The following is a 12,455-nucleotide window of genomic DNA, read 5'->3' as shown; positions in this document are numbered from 1 at the left end:
CATAGTATGTCTATTCCTTTTAAGGATCCCTAATGTTGTAAAGTAAGGAAAAGATAGACTTGAAGTCTTTGAGTCTTCAATATAAATTTTTTTGATGAAACCAGTACTATATTTCCAGAAGTTCCACATACCAGGTGAAGCTAAAGACCTAGTGTCTAATGACATTCAAACAAAGAAACCAAAATATTTTAGATGATAAACTTACAAAGTAGATTTTATGACCAAGTTGTGTTTTCCTGTGGTATCTGTCTCATTATTGTTTTAGTTATGGTAATTTTGCTTAAAAACCATTTTAAGAGATATTGCAGTGATGTGGGGCAAAAAAGAATAGGACAAAAACTATATTAATAATTTTTTTCAAACATCAAATGTCTTTTAAGCTCTTAACTATGGTTAAGACATATTTTAGATACATATGAATAAGGACATAGTCCTAGCTCTTCTTAAGAAGTTTATAGTTTGTGTGTTGAATATTATTTGTATTCAAATAAATGTAATTCAAAGTAGAACAAGCATGGAGGATAGTTTGGAAAAGAGGTAGATTGCAAACAGAAAAAGCAGTAGTATTGTAAAGCCCAGGTGATAGCTGCAAGGTGGGCTTGAACTATGGAAAGAAAAACAAAGGGTTGATACAAGAGGTATGATGAATGGAATTGAAAACTTGATTGTGGGAGAGGTAGAAATCTGTTAAGGATAATTTTTAGATTTGGAGTCTAGATGATTGGGAGCATGTTGATTCCGTCAGCAGAAATGTGGAGTGTAAGGGAAGAAGTTTATTGAGGGAAAATAATGAGTTTAGTTTTGGATCCCTTAGTTAAAGTGCTAGCAGGCCATTCAGATAATGTTGTTCAGCAGGTAGTTAAAAATTCAAAAAGATTGGACCCAAAGCTTATATAGAGGAAAGATTGGACAACTATGCCTTGGGGCCAAGTATGTGTAAAAGGCAGAAAAATGACAGCAAATGCGTGAAAGGGGCAGAGAAATAATTTATACAGATTGGAGCTTCTTGAGAGAATGGTGTCCTGGCATACAAGGAACAAGTTAGTATCCAGAGGAAAGGAGGTGATTTAGTAATGTTGCAAGATGCAGAAAGGTAAACAAGGATAAGGACTGTGAAAAAGTCAGTGAATTTGGCCAGCAAGAGGTTTCTTGTTTGTTGAAATCCAAGTGGAGTTAAATGTTGAGATTTTTTTCTGTAGTACGGTGGATTTGAAGTAGTGCTGAATTTGGAGTTGTGAGATTTGAAAGCTAGCCCAGCTCTTGATTTCTTGGGTAAAGCACTTAAAATCCTACTTTTCTCTTCTGTGAAATGAGAGCATTGGACTTGATGGTCTCTAGGTGTCCATCCAGGTCTTTGATTCTGTGATTCAAAATTAGTGTTAAGAGGGCATGGTTTCTTGATTCTTTCTTAAACTTACTTTGCAAATTAATTAAAATAGTTTAAATTTTCTGGGCCTCCATTCTTAAATTTGTTAATAGAGAGTTCCTATTTTGGGTAGATGTGATGTGAACAATTTTGAATTCTTTTTTATTTACATATCAGTATACATATTTTATTCTATCAGTAGAAGGTTGATTGTTGTGCTTAGTGCTTGAAGAGAACCAAAATGACATCACTATGTTAGCATGAAGATGTAGTATGCCAACCCTACCACAGGTCAAGTACAAATAGTTCATTTGCTGGAGATGCTCTAAATTTGTGCATCTCATGTTATTGGTTTTTTTTTTTTTTTTTTTTTTTTTAAATCACTGATATTCTATTTTGCTCATAGAGGATAGTGACTTTTTTGTTGCAGTCATGCCATGACATGCTGGGCAGTTTGTTTCAGTATCTCCTATGTCTCATAACCAGTAGAATGCAAACTTCTTGAGAGCAGGGATTATTTGTTTTTTGTCTCTCTATGCTCAGTACATGGATAGTATCTTTCAGGTACTAGGTACTTAGAAATGCTTAAGGAACAAAAGATAGAATATTTTCCTTCCTCACCTGTTAACTCCAGACCTTTCTTTGTTAGCTATCTAAGTTTTCTATTATTATTATTAGGAACATTCACTTTCCATTTTAAAAATGTGTATATATGTGCTGACGGCACAAAACTCTTAATAACTGAAGGATGGCAATAAATTCTACATCTGTCTTTTGCAGCAGTGTTTTAATTTTAATTTTACTACCCTGACTATGCACTTTTATATCAAAAAGAATTACATTAAGTTTAAAGTGAATTTAATATTGGAAATACTATAACTTAATGTGTTTATATTTTTTGCTCTGCTTTAAAAATAATTTTACATATTTACATAATAGTCAAACATATTCCATTCATCTAACATAATTAACACTTTCTATTTAAAAGTGTTAAGACAAGCTACTGTTGCTATATTAATAAATCTTTAATTAATTAATTTTGCTTCCAAATTTGCTTTGCTTCAAAATTAAACGTTATATTTTTGTTTTTATAACCTTGATATGGTAAATAAAATTTCACTAGACTTTGAGTCTTTTATGTGAAAAATAACTACCTTGAAAATTAATTTAATACAGAATGGTATCTTAATATTTATTACAATTTAAACATTTTTTAATATACTGTTTTCTTTCCCTATAGAATGAGAGACTTAAGAAACTTTGTACTGACCTAGAAGAGAAGCATGAAGCAGCAGAGCTTCAAATAAAACAGCAATCTTCAGATTACCGAAATCAACTACAACAGAAAGAGGTAATAGGAAATTTCAGCTTTTATTATTGAAACTATTTACTTTGTTGAAACATACTAAAATAGGTTCAGTTTTTTTCATCTCATGCAAGTTTCATTTCATGTTTAATTACACAGAAGATGTATATAAAATTTAGATAATTACTAATTCAGCAAGACCTATTTTATGGAATGTTAAATTACTTGACTTTGGGCAAATTAATTGCTTTTATCTGGGCCTCAGCTTCCTCATCTGTAAAATGAGATAGATGGACTAGAAAAACTCTTAAATGCTAATGCTTTAAATTTCTTTGTTTTAATTCATTTCCAGTCATAGTATTGGTAGTTCTATATCTGTTTTTTAAAGAGGAATTTATCATACTAAAACAAACATCACTAAAAGTATTTTATTTAAATTTTTTGTTTGTTTAGAATTTAAATAATCAGGCAGTGTGATACACTATATGGACAGCCAGCCTCAGAGACAGAGAGATAACAAGTCTTACCTCTTAACACACTGGGTATGTGATATTGCACAAGTTTCTTGATCTCTCATTGCCCTAGGAAACTATACAGTACAGTAAACTGCAGAACAAGTTCTCATCTGTATTGGTAGAGGGAATTTTCTTACTAGAAGCTCCCACAAATGACTTGCAGGAGGAAGTTGCTGAATGTTTTTTCATATTTCAAATTAGGAATTGCTAGATAATGTCTAAGGCAGTTTTCAATTTTACAAAATTCTGTAATTTTTAAGTTTTTTGGGTGTCTCAGATCCATTTGACAATTTCTAATATTAGAGCAGAAAAATAAAATGAATTATTAGATTTTAGATTTTTCTTCCAAAGCCAGGAAAACATTTATTAAGTGTTATTATATACCAAGCGCAATTCTAAGCACCAGGAATACAAAGAAAGGCAAAAAACAGTCCCTTACCTCCAGGAACTCTAATGAGGGAAAAATCTGTAAATAATTAAGTACATACAAAATATATACAAAGTAGATGAAAATAGTTTGAAAGGGTAAAGTATCAGCAGTTGGGAAGCTTATATTGCAGAAGTCAGAATTTGAGTTTTAAAGTCAAGGAAGCTCAGAGGTAGAAGTGAAGGGACAGAGCATTCCAGGTATGTGGGGCAGTTAGTACAAAGATCTAAGAGATGGGAGATGGAGTGTTGTGTTCAGCAGAAATCCCACTGGCTTATTTGAAGTCATAGAGTGTGTGAAAGGAGAGGAGAGCAAGGTATTAAGAAGACTGGAAATGTAGAGGTGGGGACTAGCATGAAGGATTATAAATAACAAAGAGGGGATTTCACATTTGTTCTTGGAAATAATTGGGAGCCACTGGAACTCAGTGAATAAGAGGAGTGATAAGATAGGAACTATGCTTTAGAAAACACTCTTTTCTGCTGATTGGAGGATAGATTGGAAATGGTAGGTTCTTCATGTAAAGACTATTTAGAAGGACATTGCTATCTAGGTGAGGAGATAATTGAGGGCCTGAACTGTTTTTTTTTCCCCCTCAATAGTGTTTTATTTTTCCAAATACATTTAAAAATAGTTTTCAACATTTATTTTTATAAAATTTTGCATTTCAAATTTTTTCTCCCTCCCTCCCTTAATCTTTCCTGTCCCCAAGGCAATAGTCTAACTGATATAGTTTAAATATGTACAATCATTAAGTGTCTAAGCTAGAATGGTAGTTAGATAAATGGAGAGAAAGGGATGCATGTAAGAAACATGTGAGAAATAATTGCAGAGGTAAAATGATAGGATTTGGCAAGAGATTTGCTGTGAGAATAAGGAGTTGAGGATGATACTTAAGTTTGCAAACCTGGGTGGCTGGGAGGATGATGCTTTCAGTAATTAATAGAAAACCCTAGAAGAGACAGAATTTAGGATGCAAACATGATGACTTCTATTTTGTACTTGTTGAGATCAATATGCTTATGGGGCAGCTGGTTTGAGATGCCTACTTTGTTGGAGATGTGTGACTATCTTGGCAGAGAGATTATACTTTTTGACTAATTTTCTTTATGAAAACTAGTGGCAAGTTGAGCATATTGTAGTTTTATCTTTAAAAAAAAAAGTTATTTTTGCTGAGGCAGTTGGGGTTAAGTGACTTGCCCAGGGTATCACAGCCAGACTGTGTTAAGTGTCTGAGATTGGATTTGAACTCATGCCCTCCTGACTTCAGGGCTGGTGCTTATCCACACCAACTAGCTGCTCCTGTAGTTTTATATTTCAACAATGTTTGGCTTCATTCTAGAGAAACTAATAATTTTGTATTGTTATGGCCTTTTCTTAGTAGCTGACTAAATTTGTTATGTCTTATATTTTGTCAATCTTCTATAGGTTGTCAGTAAATATTTAGAGAATTGAGCCATCTTCTGTTTAGCTTGCAATATGTTTAGTGATAATTTGTTTATTACGTAGTATTAGGTTTTCTGTGGAAGTAGTGGGATATTGAGGTCTGAGATAGGGGAGTAGTTGATAATCTTTATTTGGTGATTTTCCTTTTTAGCTCATTTAGTGACATTCTATTATTAAATTGTGCCATATTAAGATAAATACAGAACTCTTTAAAAATATATTTATTCAGGGGTGTATTAATATTTTTCTCTTTCTTGGATATATAAATGTTTCTTTGTGACAAAAGAAATCTTTTACATTTGTAGTTGCATAGCTTACTGTGTTTCTGTTAAATGACTTCTATAAGGCCTTTTCTATGTACTGTGTATATATTTGTATACCATTGTCTTATTAGGAAAGAAAATAACCTTTGAATACTTTAATTGTATTTCATTTTTCTTAGCCAATTTTTTTTGTTGCTTTTAACTTGGGATTTGTATTGCTCTTAAAAGATATAAATTATATAATTTTCGGAAATGTGAGGTAATTCATGTGAGTTAACATTTGATAATTAAAGTTCCATTAGAGAGTTGCTACAAATAGTAAATGTTTGTTAAAATATATGTAGAAAATTCCATGCATCTACAATTCTATTTATTTTTAATTAAAGCTTTTTATTTTTCAAAACATGTACATGGACAATTCTTCAACTTGCAAAATTTTGTGTTCCAATTTTCCCTTCCTTCCCCTATGCCCTCCCCTAGAGATGGCAAATAGTCCAATATATGTTAAACATGGTAGAAATATATGTTAAATTTAATGTATGCATACATATTTATACAATTATTGTGCTGCACAAGAAAAATCAAAGCAAACCAGTAAAAAAAAAAAAGGAAGAAGCAAAATAAAGTGCAATCAAGTAACAACAAAAGGAGTGAAAATGCTATGTTATGAATCACATTAAGTTCCACAGTCTGGGGTGTAGATGGCTCTCTTCATCACTAAACAGTTGGAACTGGTTTGAATCCTCATTGTTGAAGAGAGCCATGTCCATCAGAATTGAATAGCATATAATCTTGTTGTTGCTGTGTATAATGATCTCCTGCTTCTGGTCATTTCACTTAGCATCAGTTCATGTAGGTCTCTCCAGGCCTCTCTGAAATCATCCTGCTGGTCATTTCTTACAAAATAATAATATTCTATAACATTCATATACCATAATTTATTCAGCCATTCTCCAATTGATGGGCATCTACTCCGTTTCCAGTTTCTTGCCACTACAAAAAGGGCTGCCACAAACATTTTTGCACATACAGGTCCCTTTCCCTTCTTTAAGATCTCTTTTGGATATAATCTCAGTAGAAACACTACTGGACCAAAGATTATGCCTAGTTATTGCTCTCCAGAATGGTTGGATCCATTCACAGTTCCACCAACAATGTATCAGTGTCCCAATTTTCCCAAATCCCCTCCAATATTCATCATTATTTTTTTCCTGTCATCTTAGCCAATCTGAGAGGTATATTGTGGTATCTCAAGAGTTGTCTTAATTTGCTTTTCTCTGATCAGTAGTGATTTAGAGGACCTTTTCATATGACTAGAAATAGTTGTAATTTTTTTCATCTGAAAATTGTCTGTTCATATCCTTTGACCATTTATCAATTGAGGAATGGCTTGCAATTCTATTTCTTTTAAGGAAAATACAATGAAAAAAGCAACAAGTAAAGTTAGCACTTATGGGAAGTGTGTGGTGTGTGTATGTGTACAAGAGAGAGAGAGAGAAAAACACTGTATGTGTACAATACAATCATATTTAAATGAAAAAAATTGTTTATAGCACTGAAGAGTTGATACTTTAATCCAGGTAATTTAGGTCTTAAAAACCATGTCTACTTAAAATAACTCAGTTAATGAAATGGGATTGTTGTATTGTTTTATGTATATAGAAACAGACTTCTTTTACCTGTCATCTTTCTGACCCTGTTTTTTCTTGTTATACAGAAAATCTATAACTATGGCAGTTCATTGCTGCAGTTTTATTATATAAACTAAGTTGACATGTTATTAATTAAATTCTAGGAACATCATGTTGGGTTGTTTTAAGGAACTCAATGAAGGAAATCTTAAAATTTAAGAGGTTTCAGGTGACTGAAGTTCCTTAGTATGCTGTGCAAATTTTTGACTTAAGTCTTTGTATTATCGTATTATGGTTAACCTATTATAAAGTGGTAAATGCTATTTTCCTCAATATCTTTACTAAAATATATATTATAAATGTTTAGGTGGAAGTCAGCCATCTAAAAGCAAGGCAGAATGCACTACAGGATCAGTTGCAGAAGTTGCAGACAGCTGCTCAATCAGCAAATTTGGAAGTCGCCAATTTACCTTCAACAACTACATCAGCTTCCTTTGTTCCTGGAATTAGTCATCATGTTTCAACTTTTCATGGAGATGACATGGACTTTGGGGATATAATTTGGTCACAGCAAGAAATAAACAGATTGTCAAATGAAGTTTCAAGACTTGAATCTGAAGTTGGCCATTGGAGACATATTGCTCAGGTTAATTACATGTTTTTTATCAGTAGGAATTGAAATAGTATGAGACAACATAAAGTAATGGATAGAAAGCCATCCTTGAAGTCAGGAAGACCTGTGTCAAAGTTCTACCTCTGATGAGTACTGCCTGTGTGACTCTGGGAAAGCTGTTTAACCTCTCAGTGTCCTGGCAACTCTCTAAAACTATTAAGTTGTAGAGCAATTGCAGATCTATAGTAATGGAAGAAATTTTTCTTGCTACACATTCCTCATACCAGTGAAATCATAAGTCTGGAACCTCTTTGAAGAAAAGAAAAAGGAATATAAGTAGTTATTTGTAAGATAAAAATCTATAATTATATGATGATTTTATTAGGATTTGAGACTGCTCTGTATTTTATACTCTATTATTGAATTAGTGTACAGTGGTAGGGTGGAACCTAAAATAACAGAGCAGAGATCATCAGTACCAACCACACTTTTCCCCAGGGAAACTATTTGCCTATGAGGGTTAACAGAAAGATTTAATTTTTGAAGTATTAAGACTCAGAAAAATTGGATTGTTTCTCATCTGGAATTAATTTTACCATTGTAGAAACCAAAGTACTTAAGTTGAAAATATTTTTCATTTATTTGACTTTTGAGATTGTGGTCCAGTCATATTAAGAAGAAACCTTTCCTAGTTATGTTAAAATAAGGATATATATTTATGGTTAAGACCCCTATAAATTTATCCTTTCTTTAAAAAGACACCAAAGATTCTTGTAACCTTTAAAAAGAATCCTTATAAAAGGACAATATTTGTCCAACTCATTTCCTTAGAGTACTGAAGTTTAGGAATTGCTTCTCTATGTTTTGAGAAATATATAAGATCTTTAAGTTACTATAAATGTTAAATGGTGAGAAAGATTAATGAGATTTTATGCCTTAAGAAGATGATGAATGAAATTAGTTTGTGTCGTAATTCATTCTTAGAGCCAAAGAATGTACTATTATAGAGCAAGAAATCTTTTATATAAAAAAATTATGCAATATCTGTTATAAGTTAGGACTGATATTAACATTGCTATATTTGGCAATTCCTTTTTTTTTTTTTAAAAGAAACTGCCACATTACAATTTCAGTTTCATAACTTACTCATTAATGAAAGAGTAACAATTATAGTTTCTTTACTTTAATCTTTATAGAAATAGTTTTCTCAGTAAATTTATTGACTTCTTGTGTCTTCTGATTCTTTTGTATTCTTTCTAACAACTACCATAATGCATTCATTCTGGATGAAGGAAAAACTATGTAATTAAATTATTTAAGTTTACTGAAGAATTTTATGGAATATTTTGGAAGTTCTCTTGTAAAGACTCTGAAAATATTTTTATGATCCAAGAAACATGAGCCAGGTGTGGAAATGTCTAGACATAGAGCAATTTCTCTACTATTTTGAATAATCATATTTATATTAAGATATTTTTATACTTATTCTTGAAAAATCAATTTTAGTAGGATTTTTAAAATAAATAATGTTTTAACTTTTTACTAATGTATAAATCAAAATAGAAAAATGTTTTTTTCAGTCTTCCAAAGCACAAGGAACAAATAGTTCTGATCAGAGTGAAATCTGTAAACTACAGAATACTGTCAAGGTAAGATAGTATGCGTGTAAATAGACTATCATAATATATAACTTAATTTCTGTTAAAATTGTACTTCAAATGTAAAATATTAATAAGTGATTTTGTGACTAATGTTAACTTATTTCTTATCTGTATTTTATACCATCTCTGCTCCCTGTGGCAAGATCTCTTGGGGCATCCAGGCTAGATTTCTTTCTTAGGGACTTTGTCTTAAACCCAGATCACTCCACTCTCATTCATTGGCCAACAATAGGTTCTAGACCAAACCCTACCTTGATCATTATTTGAGCCTTGATTGGCATAGAATGAATGTAAATAGTAGTTATTTCTGTTTTGTCCAGAAACCCTGAGTGTCTTTCTCTCCCAAAGTCTTTTTTTTTTTTTTTTTTTGGTTTTGATAAAAGAAGCTATTTTCTGTTCATTTCTTACTTAGCCTTAATTAATAGACATTTCCTCAGTCAAAATGAGACCAATTAAAGAGCTTAACTTAAAAAGACCTAGGTCTCCCATTGCATTCAGGGCCATCTCCAGTCATCCAGATCTTGCCTTTGGACCTAGATGACTCTGGAGGAGAAAATGAGGCAAGTGACCTTGCACAGTCCTTTCTTACTTAAATCCAATTCATTTGCATGTCATAGCATCACCTCCCTGAAGTCGGTGGTCCTCTTCAAGAATGAAGGACAAACAGCAACAACAATTTCCTATCTGTATTTCATACCATCTCAGCTCCCTATTTAAGGTACATAAAAAGACAACTCTTTGTACATTTTGATTTCCACAGTACACTGTACATGTATATATATATATATATATATACACACACATATATGTATGTATATATATATAATATACACATAAAATATATATATATGTATATATATATATATACATATATATATATACATATATATATATACATGTCCACACATAATATGTATATATGTATAACATGTTCTTCAGAAATTTTTCTGAAATTTTAAAAGTAAAACAATCATAAAGCATTAATAACATGTTTAGTAAAGTATTTTTTTTTTAAGCTTCTAGTCAAATATAGTTACAATTTTTACTTAGTACAACTTTGCAAAGAGATCACCCTTTATCTTAATTGTCAGAACAATGTTCTCCATGTTTCCAAAAAGCCTTTTTTTAAGGGGTTTTTATGGATTTGTTGAAGAGGCACTGTTACAGTTATGATGTTGGCATATTTAGTTTAGGAATAACCTTCTTAATTGACTGGTCTCTAAACTGAGACAGTCTCATTTGAGAACACTCTGTAATTCATAAGTGAGTCAAACTTTGTCATGAATGTTGGACAAGGTTTTGGAAAGACCTGAGTTTGAGCCCTAGCTTTGATACTTGTATTATACTGATAAGTAATTTCATTTTTCAACTTCTAGGCTTCAGTTCCATTTCTAAAATGGGGACAATAATACATTTATTACTAAATCACAGGGTTGTTGTAAATAATTTGTAAGTCTTAAAGCACTAAAGAATTGTAAGTAGTTTTCATTCACTCAGAGATAATAAGAGTTTATAAGGTTATATATTTTGACCAAGATTGATTATATGGCTTATCTTTATTAAACAAGAATTCCAAGGTCACAGAATTTAGTGCAGTATTTAATTGCTATTCAGGTGAGGATATGTTGATTACTTCAAGTGTTACAATTTTTATGTTCAATTTCTTTGTCCCAGAAATAGAATCCTCCCAACTTGTATCAGTTTTTTTTCTTTTAAAGAAAACTATTTGTATTTTGTGTGTGTGTGTGTGGGGAGGGGAAGGGGGGCTAATGAATTGTTTTTATGGGTTGAATTATTTTTATAAATTACAGAATTCTAGTGAGATAAAAGTGTGCTTATAAATATATTATCATAATATATAACTCAATTTCTGTTAAAATTGTATTTCTACTTGTTACTTGTGGAGTACTTGTTACTGGGCATAATTAATTTAGATATGTTTTTATGTAGTCTGTTCCATATCTATATATGGAATATCACTTAGGGATTATTTTTAGGAATTAAAAAAAATTAACTCTTTTGATAATCAAGTTGGTTTTAGAGTAGCTTTTACCTGCAATTAATTGGCATATGCACAAGGACAATTTTATTAGCCTACACAACCAAGTAAAATAAAAATTTAAATGATTGTAGAAAAGTCAAAATGTCAGCCAAAATGATTTTAAATAATTTACTTGCTGTTTTTGATTTACTTAATCTCTATTGATTTTGAGTTTATTCTTGTTCCATTAAATATGGATAATTTGAGTAGACACAGAATCTTTATTTTTGGAGGCTTAATTGGAGAGGAAGAATTATTTTAGATTATTCCAAGTTTAGGTTCTGAGTTAAAATTTCTCTTAACCTTAAAATATTTAATATATTTTAATGTTTTAATGTAAAAGTTTAAAACTGACAACAGCAACTGTTTCATATTTCTTTTACTTATTGTACTTAAAAAAGGATTGGGTTTTTTTTTTGTTATTTTTATTTTTAGGAGCTTAAACAGAAATTAAGTCAGGAAATTGATGATCATCAACATGAATTGTCAGTATTACAAGATGCACATCGGCATAAACTAGGAGAGATAAGTCGTAGGCATAGAGAAGAGTTGGGTGAATATGAAGAAAGAATTGAAGAACTTGAAAGTCTATTACATCAAGGTATTAAGTTTTGCTTTTATTATAGTTACTTTGTAATTGATAAATTGTCTAAGTTAAATGTATTATTATTATTTGAAAATCACTGATATAAGATCAGTGTGTATAATAAATGTGGCAAAAGTTGTTGAGATTTAATTGTTTTGTTTAGTGGCAATCACAGCCATGAAAAATTTACTGACAAGGCAACTGTGATTCCTGTTTTGTTTCTTCTAGTAATAATTTCATTCAGTAGTAACAAATGATTAGTATAAAAGAACAAATTCAGAGTTAATTTACATTCACTCTGTTATATAATTACTATAACTATTAACTAATTTTTATTAACTATATTAACTTTTGGAAGTATAATTTTTCTTTTGATACATTTTAAGATTGTTTCATGGTTATTATTCTTTGATTCTTTTAAGAGTTAACTATTTTCCCTTTTCCTTCATTAAATTGTCATTTTCCTTTTTTTTTTTAAATCATCTTTGTCAGTCTGATGGGTATAAAGTGGTAGCTTCAGAAACAATGATTTTCAAATGGTAGCTTTAGTTTTGTTTAGTAAATGGAGCATGAACTTTTCATTTTAGGCTTTCAAAGACT

General features: G+C 31.0%; 1 protein-coding gene across 1 annotated transcript in view; it reads left to right on the top strand.

The window, feature by feature from the left end:
- The window catches only part of TRIP11 (thyroid hormone receptor interactor 11), a 103,195-nt gene that overhangs the window by 16,459 nt on the left and 74,281 nt on the right, over positions 1-12,455 (top strand). The window contains exons 3-6 of the mRNA XM_051977333.1: positions 2,607-2,717; positions 7,322-7,600; positions 9,148-9,216; positions 11,705-11,870. Of these exons, the coding sequence (XP_051833293.1) occupies positions 2,607-2,717; positions 7,322-7,600; positions 9,148-9,216; positions 11,705-11,870 (625 nt within the window). The remainder of the gene's footprint in view (positions 1-2,606; positions 2,718-7,321; positions 7,601-9,147; positions 9,217-11,704; positions 11,871-12,455) is intronic.

This window comes from Antechinus flavipes, chromosome 2 (genome assembly GCF_016432865.1).
Source record: "Antechinus flavipes isolate AdamAnt ecotype Samford, QLD, Australia chromosome 2, AdamAnt_v2, whole genome shotgun sequence".
NCBI classification, from domain to species: Eukaryota; Metazoa; Chordata; class Mammalia; order Dasyuromorphia; family Dasyuridae; genus Antechinus; species Antechinus flavipes.
The sequence above is the reverse complement of the archived record's forward strand: the minus strand, read 5'-3'. Positions and strand labels throughout refer to the sequence as shown.